The sequence below is a fragment of the Geotrypetes seraphini genome, chromosome 12 (assembly GCF_902459505.1).
Source record: "Geotrypetes seraphini chromosome 12, aGeoSer1.1, whole genome shotgun sequence".
Lineage (NCBI taxonomy): Eukaryota > Metazoa > Chordata > Amphibia > Gymnophiona > Dermophiidae > Geotrypetes > Geotrypetes seraphini.
In genome coordinates, this window is record NC_047095.1 from 64,601,059 (window position 1) to 64,622,271 (window position 21,213).

Consider the following 21,213-nt stretch of genomic DNA (forward strand, 5'->3'; position numbering starts at 1 on the left):
TTTCTCTCTCAGTCTCGCGCTGCGTTGATGGCTCGATTCGTCTGTGCCGTTCCTATGGTGTAACTAGGATGGCGGACATTTATAAACACAAATGATGGCACCAATTAAGCAAAATCTTCCACTACATAGCTCTTTAGTTGCAAATCCTTAAATAGTTAATTAATTAATTATCACGCCGACCGTTAGCAGTCCCGGCATGATTTTCTTTGGAATAAGCTAAACGCTAATAGCCTGAACATTTCTGGACTTTCCCCGACCCTGAAGAAGAATGAAACGTGTCGGTGGGGAATGAAACAGTAATGGTTCAAAGCTATGGGCTCCTTTTATAAAGGGTTAACGCGCGCGACTTTTCATCACGCGCTAACCCCCACGCTGGCCAAAAACTACCACCTGGTTAAAAGGCGGTAGCGTGTCCGGCGGTTAAAGGAGCCCTAAGTCTCACTTTCATTATATAAATTTACAAATTTAAATATTAATTTTAAGAAAAGCACTGGCACTTTAATAATGAAATGAAATGAAATGTAAGTCTCTATCATATCCCCTCTAAGTCTCCTCTTCTCCAGGGAAAAGAGTCCCAGTTCCTCCAATCTTTCTCTCTCTTTCTCTCTGTCTCCCTTTCTCTCTCTCTTTCTGTCCCTCTCTACTCTCTCTATGTCCTTCAAGATCTTGTAAGTCTCTATCATATCCCCTCTAAGTCTCCTCTTCTCCAGGGAAAAGAGTCCCAGTTCCTCCAATCTTTCTCTCTCTTTCTCTCTTTCTCTCTGTCTCCCTTTCTCTCTCTCTTTCTGTCCCTCTCTACTCTCTCTATGTCCTTCAAGATCTTGTAAGTCTCTATCATGTCCCCTCTAAGTCTCCTCTTCTCCAGGGAAAAGAGTCCCAGTTCCTCCAATCTTTCTCTCTCTTTCTCTCTGTCTCCCTTTCTCTCTCTCTTTCTGTCCCTCTCTACTCTCTCTATGTCCTTCAAGATCTTGTAAGTCTCTATCATGTCCCCTCTATGTCTCCTCTTCTCCAGGGAAAAGAGTCCCAGTTCCTCCAATCTTTCTCTCTCTTTCTCTCTTTCTCTCTGTCTCCCTTTCTCTCTCTCTTTCTGTCCCTCTCTACTCTCTCTATGTCCTTCAAGATCTTGTAAGTCTCTATCATATCCCCTCTAAGTCTCCTCTTCTCCAGGGAAAAGAGTCCCAGTTCCTCCAATCTTTCTCTCTCTTTCTCTCTGTCTCCCTTTCTCTCTCTCTTTCTGTCCCTCTCTACTCTCTCTATGTCCTTCAAGATCTTGTAAGTCTCTATCATGTCCCCTCTAAGTCTCCTCTTCTCCAGGGAAAAGAGCCCCAGTTTCTCCAGTCTCTCCTGTAATTATTTGTTGAGTACACAAGAATTACGATATACTGTTAAGCTTAGTGGTAGTTTTCAAAAACAGCACGGTCGGGGGGGGGGGGGGCGACCCCAAACTATGTTTTGAGTCCAATTTTGTGTGTTTTTCTTTTTTATATAAAGAAATAAAATTAGCCTTGTGAATAAACGAAATGCGTTAATTTTTTTTTTTGCACCTCCCTAATAGAATTTACCACTAGCAGGGCAGGATGAATTTGTAGAGCGCCCCTAGGCACACAAGTACACTGGGCCCCCCGCCCCGCTCCACCCCACCATGCGCCCAGGAGGAAACAGGAAGCTGCGTCAGAGGGAAGCTTTGGGCAAGCAGCACTGCTTGCACATTTACAGTTCCCGTTGCCTTTCTTACCCGCGTTGCTTGCTTGTCTTACTTTCCGTCGATGGGGGGGGGAACCGCATTGCCGATCGGGGTGGGTCCTGCGTTGCCGATCGATGCTGGAGGGGCCCTTCGCCTTTTGGAAAAAACAATGTTGATTCCCTCCTTCATCGAGCCCCACTGAGCATGTCGGGCCCTAGGCACATGCCTACTTGGCCTATTGGTCAATCCTGCCCTGACCACTAGATATATTTTGCGTATAAGTGTTCGTGTGAGATCGTACATATGAATGAAACCAGCCTCTTGCAGGCCAACTGAACATGCGTCCGTCTGGCCCTTGCTTGGTGGTCAGAAAATTCAGACACGCGTGTGAAGCATCAACACATTGACTGCTGCTGCCCTGATAGCTTTGAGCTTGTGGTAGGCTTTGATACCTTTAAAAAAAACTGTTAAAAAAAAAAGGAATTGTACATAAAGATTCATGACCTTACATCAGAGGTGACTGCAAATCTGCAACAAGGAAGCTTTTCTACCCAAAGTACGTTTTGGGAATTCCCACAATAGAGATCATTAAAGTGTCAGGTGGAGAATGGATTAGCAGGGATTTGTTTCTAATTCATGTTAATATAATCTCCACTTGACCCCTCCTAATGACCTGTAATGAGAGAACCCCCTGCTCGGGGACATTCCCTTTGAATGCCTGGGGTCCCACCTGTCCTTCTGCATAGATTGAATGGTTAGAGAGCAGTGCATTCTCTCTAAGCTATAAACCCCAGAGTTCTCATCATCTCAAAATCATGCCCACAAGCTTTTCGAGTTCTGCTGGGAGAATCCTGACTTGAGTTCACATTGTTTGCCTTCTGTTTCATTCCTGTATCTTCCCATACTTACCAGCTGTGTAGCTCTTACGTTTTTGAGGTCTTTTCCGGATTGCTAAACACTTGAGGCCTGGCGTTCAAAGGATTATGTTCTCTCAGGGTTTCTGCAGCTGGCATGGTGCTTGTCGCAGGTTTCCGAGTCTCTCTGTGCCTTGTCAGGTAGAAACCGACGTTTCAGCCATCAGGCTGTGGCTTTCTTCAGGGTCTGCTGTGAGGTCTGGAGTGTGTCTTTATAAATAGCGGGTCCACTGACCTCATTGGCTGGAGTGCAGGGCCAACCCAAGGATATTGGATGATTAGGCGAGCCTTCACGCATATACCCTCTCTACCAAGGTTGCACACCCTCCCCCAGTGGCTAGCATCTCCCTTTCCCATATAATATCCCTCCCAAGCTGGTTAGCATTTCATCTACCCTTCCTTAGGCCCACCCTGCATCCCGCACCTTCTTTCCCTTCCATTCCTAATCCTTGTCCGCTCCCAGTGTCCCCTTATTTCTGCCCATGCTTGCTCCAAGCTTCAAAGAACATCTCACAGCCGCGGAATGTAATGTAATGTAATGCTTAGTTTTCTATACCGGGTCCTCTATCTAAATAAATAGTGGGGAGGCGGAGAGGAGGACGGGTGCTGGTGCCCCCACCAAGATGGCGCCTCTTCCCTTACTATGCCACTGATCAGCCCTGCGGGAGTAGAAGCCTGAGTGAGTCGGGCTGGGCATAGTTGTCACCTCAAAGCATGCTGGGAGGAATATGCAGATGAAGTGCAAACTTTTCCAACAAGATTATATCGATTGCAAAGTTTGCGTGAAATGAAATATGAGTTGCTAATTTTGCCATACAGAAGAAATATTTAACGTGGAGCCCTGAAGCAGCTGAGGAGGTGAAAAAGGGCCTGTTGTCTTTCGTTTTGAAACAGTTCATCTTCCCCCTTTAATGCAAACTCAGTTTTCATAGATAGAGTTAAAAATGAGTGAATGTTTCAATTAGTGAAGGTATGAACAAACTTCAAATTACTGAAGACATAAGAACATTTAACCCCCCTCTCCCCCCCCCTTTTGCGAAGCCACATTAGACTTCTTTATTGCCAGCCGCGGCATTATTAGCTCGGACACGTCGGAGCTAATACCACCGCGGATGGTGATATAAAAAGCTCAACGCGGCTTCGTAAAAAGAGGAGTTAATGAATAGTATTTTGAAAATAAATAAATAAAAAGCAAGAGCAGTTTTTTTAGGTGACGGGACTAAAGCGCGCGGGACAATCGCTTCACGGACGAAGGAGCTCGGACAAATGCGCGCAGGACGTCAGTGCGCCGGATGAAAAGTTAAATTTAAAGTGCTCCAAGGGGGGATGTGCGGGGAAACCCCCCACCACCACTTTACTTAGAAATGTTGGCGCTGCTGTTGGGGGGGGGGGAACACCCCTTCCCACACACACACACACTTCGGGCTCCTTTTACTAAGGGCATTAACGCAGGGCTTAGTGCGCGCTACAATTTCCCACGCGCCAGACGCTAACGCCAGCATTGAGCTGGCGTTAGTTCTAGCCGTGTAGTGCGGGGTTAGCGTGCGCTAATCTGCTGCGTGGGCTAAAAACGCTAGCACACCTTACATTGTAATTTTTCCCCTCCCCGAACCCTCCAACTACAGCGCCAACATTTCTAAGTAAACTGGGGGTTCCACCCCCCGTACCTCCCCCTCCCTTGGAGCGCTTTAAATTTAACTTTTAATCTGGCGCGCTGATGTCCTTGCGTGCATTTGTCCGAGCTCGTTTGTCTTCTCGCGATTGTCCCATGCGATTTCATCCATGAACTGTTTTTTTTTTTATGACCTGTGGGATAACGACGGTTTGTTTGTTTTTCCACCGAGGTCTTTTTCTCCAGGTGTTTTAGCTCTGGCAAGTCTGGGGCTGGACATAATATATTTCCGCAGTGCTCTCTAGAAGCCGGCAGTGAAAAAGTTGTGTGAAAAGATACGTCTGAAGTTTTGAATGCCGATGTAGAGCAGCTTTGGAAAATTCATGTCAGGCCTGTGAAAGTTCCCAATCTGCAACCAATCCATTTAAAAAAAAAAAGAGCTTGAAATGCCAGCATCCCATATCTGTTGTGTACTCTTGAGAGAATGCATTTGCTTAGAGACTGCCTTTGGGAACCACTCAAGACTGTGTACATTAAATGTAAAACTGGCTGACAGTTCCATCTGCTCAAAAGATCATTATCTTTCATCATGTCAGAAATAAGTGCTGTTGATACGTACTTGTCACCACAAGAACGCACCAGAAAGCTCTACTCCGTGTTCCATCATTCTCAATGTGTACATTATGGAGCTGGCTACCGGCCTACTTTAGATATCTCAGTCCCTTCCAAGCTTAAATGTCATGTTCTGAGCTTTAAAATGCGTCTTTGAAGCCTAGCGTTATAAAAGAATCACCACCCCCAGATTGTAACTGTAGGCTTAAACTAGCCTTCCCCTCTCCACACGGCATCCACTATGCAGGCAAACTGGAAAAATCCCTTCTCTTCAAAATCACAGGTCTTTGGAACGACCTCACCACCCCGCTGCGGAACCTGAGCTCCCTTCAGTTATTCCGCAAACAACTGAAAACCTGGCTTTTCAGCAAATTGTAGCTCTATCCTTCCCCCCTTTCTCTCCCCCCTTCTACACATAAGTTCATGTAATCCTTTTTCTTCTTCTCTACCCACTATTTTAAGTTCTTGTAAACCGTGTCGAGCTCCATTCTCATGGAGATGATGCGGTATATAAACTTAAGGTTTAGATTAGATTAGAGAATTTTCATCAAGTTAAGAAACCGAGTTTAGTTCTAAGAATCGGGGGAGAAAAAAAAAATAGATCCGCCTTCAGCAAAAATATAGATCTAGATTAAGAATCACACACATAAAAAAACACAAAAGATAAACTACATTATTCTAAAGAAACAGGAACAGAAGATAAATCTTAAAGATGACACATCTAATATAATAAAATGCTAGGCCGCGCATGCGCACTCTCATCGCGTGGGTCCGTTTTCCGTGAGCTGTAGCGATTCATAGGAAGTGCACATGCGCGATTTACGGTTCTTTGAAAGACGCAGCGGTGGCTACTCTCACGATCCCCGCCTGCGTCGGATTTTCGACGCAGGTGGGGATCATGAGAGGAGCCACCGCCGCGTCTCTCAACCAAAAAAAAAACAAAAAACGACAAGGCGGATGTCGGCCGCGGCAGCTGTCGGTGGCTGCAGGCTGCGGCAACTGTAGCTCACCGCGGCCGAGCACGGAGACGGGCCGAAGTTTTTTTCAACTTCTCAAAGACGCTGCAACAGCTCCTCTCAAGAGCCGCTCCTGCGTCGGAGAAGGCGGCGATCGTGAGAGGAGCCGCCGGGAAGTTACACTGCTGGGGGCTCGGGCTGTTAGGTCCGTGCAGGCTCCTCTCGCGGTAAATAGAGGGAGAGGGAATGCTGCGACTGCTGGACAGGGAAGTAGGGAAGGAGATAGGAAGAAAGACACAGGGACAGGGGCAGGGAGAGAGACAGAAAGAAAAAGACAGACATATATTCTAACATCAGGGGGAGGAAGGGAGACAGAAAGAAAAGAAGAAAGACACAGGGACAGGGAGAGACACAGAAAGACAGACAGACAGAGGGGGCCAGGGAGAGAGACAGACACAAAAAGAAAGCAGGACAGAGAAAGAGACAGAAATAAAGACAGACAGACAGACATATATTCTAGCACCCGTTAATGTAACGGGCTAAAATACTAGTAATGTTTATAAGAACATAAGAATATCCATACTAGGTCAGACCATCTAGCTTCAGTCTATTAAATGTAGGGTTAACAGATTTTCCATCTGTAAAATCCAGACCCCCTAGACCTGTCCCCAGGCCCACCCAGTTCCACCCATCCCTACCCTGTCATACCCTTGTCCTGCCCCATCCCTGCCTCCAATCCCGCCCCCTGCTGCCTGCTCTATTCAGGCAGGACATCCGTACATTGTGTGGATGCATTGCGATGATGTCACGCTCATGCGTGTGTGCGCGTGACATCATCATGTGATATCCGTGCATGCACAAATGCTCTACTGTGCAAAGGAAAGGGGAAATCCGGACATCCGATAACCCTAATTAAATGTATGTCTTTGAAAGTAGCTACCTAGCGTTTCAGATTGTTGGAAAAATTTGATGGCAGTGGCAGTGGCGTAGCGAGAGTGAGAGGCGCCCCTCTTCCGCCTTCATCTCCCTTCCCCCAAGTGCCCCCTTCCCTTCCCCTGTACCTCTAGCTGTTCACCCCCATGAGTAACAATGTCAACGTGTTCCTCGCGACCCTGGCGGCCGCTCCCTCTGATGTCACTTTCTAAGCGGGGCACCTGGAAGTGGCATTAATGGGAGAGCTGACGCGGTCGCGAGGAACATGTCAAAGTTGTTGCCCGCGGCAGTGAATGACTTGAGCTGCGGGGGAAGGGAAGGGGGTCGTGCACGTGGCAAGGGGAGGAGTGGGCAGAGAGGAGGAGGGGTGCTGATGCCCCCACCAACATGGTGCCTGGAGCGGACCGACCCCCCCCCTCCCCCTTACTATGCCACTGGGTAGTAGCTCCTTATTTCATAGGGAAAAAAAATCCTGGGACTTAAAATGATTTCCATCTGGAGAAAAGTAAAAATACAGGTTTTCTTCTTAGAAACTGTTTCAGCAAGAGTGCAATTAATTTGCACAACAGTTTAGCATGTAATTATAGTGTATTTAACCACTGAAATGTACATCTACAATTATACTATCCTTGAAAGGGTTCCTCAGCTGGCCTAATCTCGGTTCTTACCAAGCCTCATCAGCAAAGTTTTGGGGAAAAAGCTGCTCCGAACCTGCTTGGAAGTGGCAGCCCTTGACCCATATCATGGGGAAAACCACATGGCCATATTTAGAGACCTTCTCGGATAATCATTAGATATATTGTCTCTAGAGGCAGAGGCTTTGAAGGCCACGAATGTGTGTGAGAGTTTTGCAGCTGGAAAAAAAAATAGTTTATGCCAAATGCCGGTAGCTGGGGAGCTAAGGTTGATGCTCGATTGAGCTCAGCTCTGACAGGCTGATCCATTTTGGATTGCGTCCCAGTATTATATTTATGGACTAGTGGTACCAATTTCCCTAGGAAACCATGGGAACTCTCTTTACATGAGGATTTGATTCAGGCAGGGGTAGGGAACTCCGGTCCTCGAGAGCCGTATTCCAGTCGGGTTTTCAGGATTTCCCCAATGAATATGCATGAGATCTATTTGCATGCACTGCTTTCAGTGCAGATTCATTGGGGAAATCCTGAAAACCCGACTGGAATACGGCTCTCGAGGACCGGAGTTCCCTACCCCTGCCCTAAGGGATCTGGGAAGAGGTTACATGGGGTGCAGAGAAGGCTCTTGAAACCTGAGGCAATTTATTGAATCATTCTAGACAGAGTGAAGGCAATTAGAATTTTAGTAGCAATTAGCACATTTAGCAACTAACAGCAACATATATAGCCATCAGGAGTCGCTAGTAGACACGTGGTTTAGGAAGGAGGTGTGAGAGTTTAATTAATCAAAGGAGTCCAGGAACCAAAAAAGGTTCAGAATGCCTGGTCTAGGAAATCATTCATAAGAACATAAGAATAGCCATACTGGGTCAGACCAATGGTCCATCAAGCCCAGTAGCCTGTTCTCAGGGTGGCCAATCCAGGTCCCTAGTATCTGGCCAAAACCCAAAGAGTAGCAACATTCCAACATCTCAAAGAATAGCAAGATTCCGGAACCCCAATGAGAGCAACATTCCAGAGTGGAGATTGTGATGTCATAATGCCTCAGAGCCAACCTCATCAATGATGTTACAATGGCTTGATTGTCCTATACTTGGCACATGTAAGTAGATAGCCATACTGGGTCAGACCAATGGTCCATCAAGCCCAGTAGCCCATTCTCAAGGTGGCCAATCCAGGTCCCTAGTACTTGGCCAAAACCCAAAGAGTAGCAACATTCCAGCATCTCAAAGAAGAGCAAGATTCCGGAACCCCAATGAGAGCAACATTCCAGAGCGGAGATTGTGATGTCATAATGCCTCAGAGCCAACCTCATCAATGATGTTACAATGGCTTGATTGTCCTATACTTGGCACATGTAAGTAGATTAGAATAGCTATACTGGGTCAGACCAATGGTCCATCAAGCCCAGTAGCCCATTCTCAAGGTGGCCAATCCAGGTCCCTAGTACTTGGCCAAAACCCAAAGAGTAGCAACATTCCAGCATCTCAAAGAAGAGCAAGATTCCGGAACCCCAATGAGAGCAACATTCCAGAGCGGAGATTGTGATGTCATAATGCCTCAGAGCCAACCTCATCAATGATGTTACAATGGCTTGATTGTCCTATACTTGGCACATGTAAGTAGATTAGAATAGCTATACTGGGTCAGACCAATGGTCCATCAAGCCCAGTAGCCCATTCTCAAGGTGGCCAATCCAGGTCCCTAGTACTTGGCCAAAACCCAAAGAGTAGCAACATTCCAGCATCTCAAAGAAGAGCAAGATTCCGGAACCCCAATGAGAGCAACATTCCAGAGCGGAGATTGTGATGTCATAATGCCTCAGAGCCAACCTCATCAATGATGTTACAATGGCTTGATTGTCCTATACTTGGCACATGTAAGTAGATTAGAATAGCTATACTGGGTCAGACCAATGGTCCATCAAGCCCAGTAGCCCATTCTCAAGGTGGCCAATCCAGGTCCCTAGTACTTGGCCAAAACCCAAAGAGTAGCAACATTCCAGCATCTCAAAGAAGAGCAAGATTCCAGAACCCCAATGAGAGCAACATTCCAGAGCGGAGATTGTGATGTCATAATGCCTCAGAGCCAACCTCATCAATGATGTTACAATGGCTTGATTGTCCTATACTTGGCACATGTAAGTAGATTAGAATAGCTATACTGGGTCAGACCAATGGTCCATCAAGCCCAGTAGCCCATTCTCAAGGTGGCCAATCCAGGTCCCTAGTACTTGGCCAAAACCCAAAGAGTAGCAACATTCCAGCATCTCAAAGAAGAGCAAGATTCCGGAACCCCAATGAGAGCAACATTCCAGAGCGGAGATTGTGATGTCATAATGCCTCAGAGCCAACCTCATCAATGATGTTACAATGGCTTGATTGTCCTATACTTGGCACATGTAAGTAGATTAGAATAGCTATACTGGGTCAGACCAATGGTCCATCAAGCCCAGTAGCCCATTCTCAAGGTGGCCAATCCAGGTCCCTAGTACTTGGCCAAAACCCAAAGAGTAGCAACATTCCAGCATCTCAAAGAAGAGCAAGATTCCAGAACCCCAATGAGAGCAACATTCCAGAGCGGAGATTGTGATGTCATAATGCCTCAGAGTCAACCTCATCAATGATGTTACAATGGCTTGATTGTCCTATACTTGGCACATGTAAGAACATGTAAGAACATGAGATTGTGATGTCATAATGCCTCATTCCACAGTGCCTCAGAGCCAACCTCTTCAGTGATGATACAATGGCTTGATTGTCCTATACTTGGCTCACATAAGAATATAAGAACAGCCATACTGGGTCTGACCAATGGTCCATCAAGCCCAGTAGCCAGTTCTCACGGTGGCCAATCCAGGTCACTAGTTCCAGGCCAAAACAGGGCAAACAACAAATTAAGGTCCCTTTTAGAGTTGTTTTTTTTTTATCCCTGGCCACTGCGGTAAAAGGTCTGATGCTCATAGGAATTCTATGAGCATTGTAGCTTTTACTGCAGTGGCCAGGGATAAAAAAAATGTAACGTGGTTTGATAAAAGGGAGCCTTAGAGTTTGAAATTTGAATCAGGGGTCCCCAAACCTGTCCTTTGCACCCCGTATCTAGGATACTAATGAGATGCGTGAGATATTTAGCATATACTGGATTTCCAAAATATACAAATCTAGCTCGTACATGGTCATTGCCAATATCTCGAACTTGACTTTGATGTGTTCAGTCTATATCCAAAGACCAAGGCAATCTTTTCCAGAGAAAGGAAATTGGTAAAACCAGAGGACATAATTTGAGGTTGAGGGGTGGTAGATTCAAGAGCAATGTTAGGAAATTCTACTTTACGGAGAGGGTGGTGGATGCCTGGAATGCGCTCCCGAGAGAGGTGGTGAAGAGGAAAATGGTGACGGAGTTCAAAAAAGCATGGAATGAATACAGAGGATCTAGAATCAGAAAAAAATATTAAGGCCAGTACTGGGCAGACTTGTCTATCTGTACATGGCTGTTTGGGAGAGGATGGGCTGTGGAGGGCTTCAATGGCTGTGAGGGTGTAGATGGGCTGGGGTCGGTTTTGACGGAGATTTCGGCAATTGGAACCCAAGCACAGTACCGGGTAGAGCTTTGGATTCTTGCCCAGAAATAGCTAAGAAGGAAAAATTAAAAAAAATTAAATTGAATCAAGTTGGGCAGACTGGATGGACCATTTGGGTCTTTATCTGCCGTCATCTACTATGTTTTTTTGTCGAGGACAGGTTTATGTTCCTCTGACATAAATATTAACAGATAATGATATTTTAAGCAAAAGCTTGACTTTTTAAATGATTGAATTACCCTGGGAAAGCAATTTCCTGAGTACTCCAGAAAAAGAATACTTCCTAATATCATTTGGAATAAGCATAATTATCAGAATGATAACCTAGTTTGTCATCCTACAAAGGTCATCTGGAAAGAAGGTTCATGAATTCTACTGTGAAAATCTCTCCTTTGTGACCCACGAAACCCTGATCAGGGAAGAAGTTGGCGGAAAAGAGAGAGGCAAAAACGAGGACTGAAACTCGAAGAGCTGGATGGGGGAACGAAACCAATAGCTTCGCATCTTAGCTCCTGTAATTAACTTTCCAATTCACTTAAGTCACGAGCTTATGTCGGAATGCGTTGAAATTATTCCAACATAGTCAAGAGGTAAAGCGAAAACAATCGAGCCATAACAAATAAGATTGGATGGAACAAATTAAAGCGTTTATCCAACAAAAAGTTGTCAAGGACAAACTTAATTTATTTAAAGCTCTACAGTATGTTAATTAAGTTTAAAATCAGATTTTGTGGGTGACCTTTCCAAGTTAGGAACTTTTCCAGCAAACTGCTGTTCTTTGAGCGATAATATCAGTCAGCTGAAGGGGTTATGACATGGAAACTTTGTGTATAAAAAGCAGCTCAATCAGTTTCTCCCACATGCACGGGATGGGGTGATGTGAGGTGTCTCGCCATCATCGTAAAGAGAATCAGTGAGTCAGAGTTGATGGTCTAAGAATATGACAGTTTTCATTATAGAGAATGGCACGGGGACAAATTTTCCCTGTCCCTGTGGGATCTTTCTGTCCCCGTCCCATCCCCATGAGCTCTGTCCCTGTCCCTGCACACTTTAAAATCCTAAGTAGCAACATTCTAGAGCTCAGAGTGTGATGTCATAATGCCTAATTCAACCAATGACTAAGCTCTGTTTTCATCCGCACAAGCCTCAAACACTTTAAAATCATAAGTAGCAACATTCTAGAGCTCAGATTGTGATGTCATAATGCCTCATTCCACCAATGCCTAAGCTCCGTCCTCATCTGCACAAGCCTCAAACACTTTAAAATCATAAGTAGCAACATTCTAGAGCTCAGATTGTGATGTCATAATGTCTCATTCCTCCAATGCCTAAGCTCTGTCCTTATCTGCACAAGCCTCAAACACTTTAGAATCATAAGTAGCAACATTCTAGAGCTCAGATTGTGATGTCATAATGCCTCATTCTACCAATGCCTAAGCTCCGGCCTCATCTGCACAAGCCTCAAACACTTTAGAATCATAAGTAGCAACATTCTAGAGCTCAGATTGTGATGTCATAATGCCTCATTCTACCAATGCCTAAGTTCCGGCCTCATCTGCACAAGCCTCAAACACTTTGAAATCTTAAGCGTTCGAGGCTTGTGTGGTTAAGGCAGAGCTTACAGGAATGGGACAGGGATGGAACTCGCGGTGATGGGACTGGGATATTGAGATTCCGCAAGGCAGGGACAAATTTGTCCCTGTGTCGTTCTCTATCGGGTTGCTTATCTATAAACTGAACACATGGAGGGGCCTAATCAAAAGAAATATCTAAGTTCTTTTTTCACCTAAGTCGCTAGTCGCCCAAAATCGGCTAAGTAAAATGTCCATTCCCGAAAAATGCGTCCAAAATATTTATTTTTCGAGAATCGTCTAACTGTACGTCCAGCCGTTTGATTACCCAGACTGCTAAGTCGTCTATCGTTATACCCCATTTTCGTCCAAAAATTTGTTCAAGTAAAAAACGCCCAGAACAAGACCTCTTGGATGTGGGCGGGGTCAGCAAAGTGATGGATGGCACCCAAACATTGCACCAGAGTAGTGGGGTACCTTACAGGGCACTGCTGTGAACTTCACAAAAAGGGTGCCACATACATATCTCACCACAACAACCTTATAGGTCTTGGTGAGCCCCCCCAAAACACTTCCAGAACTTACTAGACCCACCTGTCTACCACCCCAATAGCCCTTATGGCTTCAGGTTCCACTTATATGGCAATAAAATGGGGTTTGGGGGGGTGCACGTTTCACCATGCATGCAGTGGTTAGAGTGGCTTATGGGCCTGGGTCCTCCTCTCCATGCTTCACTAGCCCATCCCCCAGACCACTTAAGCCACATCTGTGCATCTACTAGGCTTTCCTATGCCAGGCTGCCAGGTGCTGATGTTCTGGAGGCAGATATGTGACGTTTTTATTAGGATTTTTTTTTTTTTGGTGGGAAGAGGGTCAGTGATCACTGTGGGCCTGTGTAGGGGTCTGTACCTTGTCCCTGCAGTGGTTATCTAGTCACTTTGGATACCTTCTTGTGACTTGTCTGGTTTTAGATGGCCTAAGTCATAAAGTCTAGGATGTGTTGTTAAACTTTTGGTTATACATGCAGTACAACTAGGTCTAGGACGGCCCACGTCCCGCCCAAATCCTGCACTCGACACTCCTCCTGAAACGCCCCCTTTTACTTCTGGGCGTACTGCAGCACTTTGAAGGCCTAAGTCATTTTTAGATACGTCTAAAACCCGGTTCGATTATCGCCACTTGGACGACTTGTCACACTGATCGTCCAAGTACCGATTTAGGCCGGTTTTTAGACGTATTTCCGTTTCGATTATGAGCCCCTTAGCAATAAATGTAAACTTGTCCAAACTTTTTTTGAAAACCAGCTACATTAATTTAAAAAGAAATTGGGAATTCATAGTCTGCTGTGAATGCTGTGTTGTTTATAATTTATCCCAAATAAAATGCCATCCAGAACAACAACAGTCGCTCCTTAGTTTCCTAAACTCAGTTGCCTTCGGAACGGCTTAATCCAGATCTAATATGTCATAATGCAGTTGAGGATGATAGCAAAGCAGTTTTCAGTTTGTCAGGTCTTCTGATGTGTAATTCCAAGTATCCACCAGACCACCTATTTTTAGATTTCATTTAGTCCTAAGTTGAGAAACATCTTGCCAAGTACCATATCCCACGGGGAAGTACACCGCAAACAATTTCCTTCTGTGAAGGAAGCTCATTTTGTTTCTGGTTGGAGAAAGTATTTGGAAGATGCTCTGTGTGTTGTGGCAGAAAACCAAGATTAGCTGAACATTAAACAGTGTCACGGAAGTCGCTTTGTTGTTTTGTTTACTGGCCTTTGACTCCAGAAGGGAAGGCCACGCTTATCCAAATGGAGCTTGACTTCGGTATTACCTACAACTCGCCTTGGATACTACCACAGTGATCACATTTCAAATAGTGCCATAAGTGCGAAGGTCTCGTAAGAGCTAATTCTTAATACGTGGGAAGTCCCTCTCTTTTCAACTTTTTGGTTGTTGTTTTAATGCACAGCAGGAACTTGTGAACTGTGTTGTGTGTTCAGTTAAAGTTGTTCAGGGACAATATGTACTTGAATACTAAAAAAATATCTCTTGAAAAGATACCACAAATACAATGTCTGAAATACGACAAGTTGAGTGATTAACATGTAAATGTAGTAAATTTTGGGGCCGTTATTAGCATATGGTGAGCGTTAACGCGTGCTTAGCTCAGGGTACATAGCACTACCATGGGGTGCACTCAGGTGGCATGTGGTTGTTTTGGGATCAGCACACAGGAAGCATGTTTTTTTTAATGCTCAAAGCATGTTTTGAGGTGTAGACTAGGCTTGTTCTACACTAATCAGTTAATACAGCTGCATCGGCATGTGCCAACTGATTAACGTGTGGTTAACGCAGGAGCCCTTAGGGTCAGGTTTTATAATTTGTGCCTAAAAATGATAGACACCTACTGCATACGAACATAAGAACAGCCATACTGGGTCAGGCCAATGGTCCATCAAGCCTAGTAGCCCGTTCTCACGGTGGCCAATCCAGGTCACTAGTACCTGGCCAAAACCCAAAGAGTAGCAACATTCCATTCAGAATCCTAAACAATAGCAAGATTCCGGAATACCAAAGAGTAACAAAAGATTCCGGAACCCCAAGGAGTAGCAACATTCCAGTCAGAATCCTAAAGAGTTACAAAAGATTCTGGAACCCCGAAGAGTGGTAACATTTCATTCAGAATCCTAAAGAGTTACAAAAGATTCCGGAACCCCAAAGAGTAGCAACATTCCATTCAGAATCCTAAACAATAGCAAGATTCCGGAATACCAAAGAGTAACAAAAGATTCCGGAACCCCAAGGAGTAGCAACATTCCAGTCAGAATCCTAAAGAGTTACAAAAGATTCCGGAACCCCGAAGAGTGGTAACATTTCATTCAGAATCCTAAAGAGTTACAAAAGATTCCGGAACCCCAAAGAGTAGCAACATTCCATTCAGAATCCTAAACAATAGCAAGATTCCGGAATACCAAAGAGTAACAAAAGATTCCAGAACCCCAAAGAGTAGCAACATTCCAGTCAGAATCCTAAAGAGTTACAAAAGATTCCGGAATACCAAAGAGTAACAAAAGATTCCGGAACCCCAAGGAGTAGCAACATTCCATTCAGAATCCTAAAGAGTTACAAAAGATTCCGGAACCCCAAAGAGTAGTAACATTTCATTCAGAATCCTAAAGAGTAACAAAAGATTCCGGAACCCCGAAGAGTAGCAACATTCCATTCAGAATCCTAAAGAGTTGCAAAAGATTCCGGAACCCCGAAGAGTAGCAACATTCCATTCAGAATCCTAAAGAGTAATAAAAGATTCCAGAACCCTAAAGAGTAGAAACATTCCATGCTACCGATCCAGGGCAAGCAGTGGCTTCCCCCATGTCTTTTTCAATAACACACTATGGACTTTTCCTCCAGGAACTTGTCCAAACCTTTCTTAAAACCAGTTACGCTCTTACCACAACCTCTGGCGATGCGTTCCAGAGCTTAACTATTCTCTGAGTGAAAAAAAATTTCCTCCTATTGGTTTTTAAAGTATTTCCATGTAACTTCATCGAGTGTCTCCTAGTCTTTGTCATTTTTGACGGAGTGAAAAATTGATCCACTTGTACCCGTTCTACTCCACGTAGTAAAAGAGGGGGTTAATGTTTCCTAAGCATGTTTAGGCAGTGCTAAGCGTAACGGGTGCCTAACTTTCATAGTGTCGCCTAACTAGAATTCGCACGCAATTTTTGTTTTTTTTTTAATTGACGTGGTAGCACTTAAGTTTGCCCTTCATTTTCTCGATGTAATATGATTTTCTTCTGTAGAAAAATCTCGAGTAGGACCACCAGTATGGCAGACGTGCAAACATATGCAAAAGGCAAAACTCTGTAATTGCTTCCAATGTGAAATATCCAGCCAAAGTTTGGCAGAGACCCCCAAATAGGGAATGCTTCTTTTATTTGGCAAGTAGACTTCTAGCGGTTCTTTACTGTTAGCACTCAGGCACTACCCTTTTAGAAGATGGTAATGGGATGAGCAGGACCAGGTAAGGGTTCATTTTTCATAGATAAAGACAGGTTGTTCACCCTCTCCAAGGTTGGGAGAACGAGAGGGCACTCTCTAAAGTTAAAAGGGGATAGATTCCGTACAAACGTAAGGAAGTTCTTCTTCACCCAGAGAGTGGTAGAAAACTGGAACGCTCTTCTGGAGTCTGTCTTAGGAGAAAACCCCCTCCAGGGATTCAAGACAAAGTTAGATGAGTTCCTGCTGAAATGGAACGTACGCAGGTAGGGTTGGTCTCAATTAGGGCACTGGTCTTTGATCTGGGGGCCGCCGCGGGAGCGGACTGCTGAGCACGATGGACCACTGGTCTGACCCAGCAGCGGCAATTCTTACGTTCACTGATCTCGAGGTTCTCCAATTCAGGGTCTCTCTGTGCGGGATGCCAGGACCCAGGTAGTCCAATGTTTTGGCTTTTCCAACTTTATTTTATTACAGGTCTCTTTCTTCTAATAAAATCATTCTGGATCCAGTTTGTTTTCCTTCTTTACAACTTTTGTTTGGAACGGCAACCGATAGGAAGGTTAATCCACTTGATGCTTAAACTGTGCTAGAGAATACTTTAGATAAGAAATCTTAGATCTCCTATTTTAAACGCTTTTTAACAGGGACTTATGAAGCAGCTGTCAGAATTCAAAGCACTGCAAATGACCCCGTGCAAGCATATGACAAGCCTCACGACAGGCAAACACCTCCACTATATTAACAGTGCCAAAAAGATAAAAGCAAAATTTAGAATCTAAAAATAACTTAGGATAGCAATTAGATGTACTAGGTGAAGAGAAGATAACATTTCAAGTGCGTGAGGGAATATAACCGGAAATGTTGTGTGGAATGTCACAGCGACACATACCCTCTTTGTGATCTTAGACAAGTCACTTAAACATAGAAACATGATGGCAGATAAAGGCCAAATGGCCCATCCAGAGCATCCACTATCTCCTCCTCTCCCTATTGGCTAAGGCTCATAACATTTGCATCTCCTCTTCCTATAGGCTAAGACTCTTAACACTTGCATTGTGATGTCAGAGAACTTTCTGATTATAGAAACATGATGGCAGATAAAGGCCAAATGGCCCATCCAGAGCATCCACTATCTCCTCCTCTCCCTATTGGCTAAGGCTCGTAACATTTGCATCTCCTCTTCCTATAGGCTAAGACTCTTAACACTTGCATTGTGATGTCAGAGAACTTTCTGATTATAGAAACATAGAAACATGATGGCAGATAAAGGCCAAATGGCCCATCCAGAGCATCCACTATCTCCTCCTCTCCCTAAGAGATCCCATGTGCCTATCCTATACTTTCTTGAATTTAGACATAGTCTTAGTCTCCACCAGGAGACTATTCCATGCATCTACCACCCTTTCTAGAAAAAAAAGTATTTCCTTAAATTACTGCTTCGATTATGAACCCCTATGTTATTCGAGAGAGAATTTTTTTGAACCTTTAAGATTAAATGTATTTTGGTCCAGTTTTGTAGTTTTGATGTTGTTTGAGAGAAAAATTTTTTGTATGTGTTGTTTTTATGAATTTGTAGAGTTTGTTTATTACTTTAATTTTATTGTGTATGTTTTACTGTACCCCGCACAGAATTGTTGGATGTTGCGGGTAACAGATTTTTAAATAAATAAAATAAATGTTGTCGCCTGTCGTTACCAAATGAAAGTGAGCTAAAAACAACAACATGGAAGTCTGTTTTATCATTTGCCTATAACAGAGTGCACTCTTTTTAGAGAGTTTGCACTATTTGAAAGTGCCCATTGCATATGTACAAATTATCACGCATGATTGCAGAGTGGGTGTTCTTCCAGAAAGAGTATGACCTCTTTCTACATTGTGTGTCCTTTTTTCGGAGTGTGCACTCAATGAATGGTTTCCATGACACAAAAAAATAGCCAAATGAAAATGGATAAACAAACTTTCTCAAAAAGTACACATGAAACATGGAACAAACATTTTCTGGCTGCCCATCCCATTCTGTAGAAATGGAAAATTCATCGTAACATCTTAATTCAAAAATATTTTACTGTTTTAGGGCCCATTTAACAAAGCCATGACAGCGAATTCCCGGTGTGGCAAATGCGACGCAGCCCATTCAATTCCTAAGGGCTGCGTCGCATTTACCACGCTGGGACTCACTAAAGTGGCTTTGTAGAAGGGGCCCTTAATCTGGGATCTCTGTTATGTAACGATTCGTCCCATCTTTAAAATATTTTATTTTTCAGCGCAAGAACAAATACCGATCCGTCTTCTGAAGTCATCTCAGCTACAGCTTCATCCGCCTTTAGCTATTTTGATCATGTCCCGTTCTCGTCACCTTCCTCGATTCCTTTTCCATCCGATGATGACATTCTCCCTCCTCATCTGTTGTTACCGGACAGCATAAGTCAACTGGAAGAGTTTGGTCGTCAAAAGAAATGGCGTAAAAGACAGCACAAGCATCACCGCCAGAGACAGTTCAATGACTTGTGGGTACGATTAGAAGATAGGTGAGTCCTTGCATTATGTTTAGAATTAATAAATAGATTTAGATAATAGTAGAGGTTATTAAGCCAACTATCTGCATATGGTCTATTTATAATATTACAAGTTGATAAGTGCACACTGATAGTGCCACAAATGGCCGCATTTTCCCTGCTTGTCTGTGTGGTGGACTGCGCAAAGAGCAACAAGAAAAAAATCCAACGGAATCTGCAGTAAATACACCAACAAGGAAAAACCAAACGAAAACTGCAGACTGTGTACAAGATGCAGGCAATATTTATTAAAATTAAAATGCAGTAATGTAAAACCTTATTACCAACCAAGGGACCCGACACGGTCCATGTTTCGGACAACACATCTTCGTCAGGGGTCCATGGTAAATAAGGTATAAAATAAACCGCAAAAAATGAAGATGACAACAAATGCCTGTGTGGTTCATACGCTAAAAATCGCCATGGACCCCTGACGAAGGTGTATTGTCCGAAACACGGACCGTGTCGGGTCCCTTGGTTGGTAATAAGGTTTTACATTACTGCATTTTAATTTTAATAAATATTGCCTGCATCTTGTACACAGTCTGCAGTTTTCGTTTGGTTTTTCCTTGGACTGTGCAAAGGGTGTCAGGTCAAAAGCGCGCCGGGACAAAGGCGCGCCCAGACAAATGAGCGCAGCGCGCACCGCCGCGCCTCTCTAAATTACTGTTTTTAGCGCTCCGACGGGGGGGCATAGGGGGGGAACCTGCATTGTGGGGGCGTGGTGGGGGGTGTGGGGGGTTGTAACCCCCCACATTTTACTGAAAACTTCACTTTTTCCCTGTTTTTAGGGAAAAAGATCAGTTTACAGTAAAATGTGGAGGGTTACAACCCCCCAAACCCCACATAACGCCGGCTCGATGTCTATTAAGTAAACTGGGGGGGTTCCCCAACAAAAACCCCCGTCGGAGCCCCTAAAAACTGTAATTTAGAGCGGCGCGGCGGCGCGCACTGCGCTCAATTGTCGGCGCACGCTTTTGTCTTTCGCGCCGTTGTCTATGAACCGTGCAAGGAGATATGATAAAGTATGTCTGCTTAGAGTGAAGGCCCATTTTCGATAGGTCAAAATGGAGACAATTATTGGCAAGATTTTACTCCAAGTTGGCAGGCTGAAATGAAGACCGTGCAATGGGCGGGGGAGAGAGGTGCCGTTAGTCCAAGAGCTGAACACAACTGCAGTCATTTATATCCCTAAATAACACACCATATCGGTTTCGCTGGTCTTTCACAACATTGGTCTCTCTTATCCCCTGCAGGGTGACAATGTAGAGACAGAAAGCAGAATGCTGTCAGTTCACCCACATTTTTAATTTCCTTTAAACATAACTGAAAAGTCAATTTCGGTAAATGAGTCAAAATTGTTTCCTTTTCATAACACCGTACTGGAATACAGTACTTGTTGTTCTGTAGTCCTGACTTCGAGGATCTAACAGGTAATTTGTGGTTGGAGCATTTTCCACACAGTGGAGATTTTAAAAAATTTGAAATTTGACTAGCTATGTTTCTTTCATTAAGCTCTGCGTCAGGTTTCTGGTTAACACAGTATACTATAATGGTGAGAGGGTTTGTGGAATTTTGCTCAGATATCTCAGTGTGTGGACTATTTCTAACTTACTACAATTTCAACTTGAGTTTCTATGATTTTCATGCTTCGTAGTGAGCTTTAACTCTCTTGAAGCCTGTCAGATTAACGGTGGTATAACCTGAAGCCTGAGTTTATCCAGAAAAAAGGTATATAGTCAAACCTTGGGTTGCGAGCATAATTCGTTCCAGAAGCATGCTTGTAATCCAAAGCACTCGTATATCAAAGTGAATTTCCCCATAGGAAATAATGGAAACTCAGACGATTCGTTTCACAGCTCAAAAAATTTAATACAAAATACTATACGTACTTGAATTGCAAGACCTCGCTCGTTTAGAACAGTCACTGCACTCCCGCAGCGTCAGAGAGAGAAGAACCATCGGCTCAGTTGTGATGATGTGACGCGTGTATACTGTATGTACTCGTATCGCAAGACCTTGCTTGTATATCAAGTTAAAATTTAATCAAATGTTTTGCTTGTCTTGAAAACCAAGGTTTTACTGTACTGTGGTCAGTAGCAAAACAAGCTTCCAACATCAGATGCTCTACAAATGTAACTTAACCCTCTTCTGGTGGAC

At 44.1% G+C, this 21,213-nt stretch overlaps 1 protein-coding gene across 1 annotated transcript in view; it reads left to right on the top strand.

Annotated features, from left to right (window-relative positions):
- The window catches only part of TRABD2B (TraB domain containing 2B), a 422,910-nt gene that overhangs the window by 381,424 nt on the left and 20,273 nt on the right, over window positions 1-21,213 (top strand). The window contains exon 6 of the mRNA XM_033917188.1: window positions 18,763-19,026. Coding sequence (XP_033773079.1) covers window positions 18,763-19,026 — 264 coding nt within the window. The remainder of the gene's footprint in view (window positions 1-18,762; window positions 19,027-21,213) is intronic.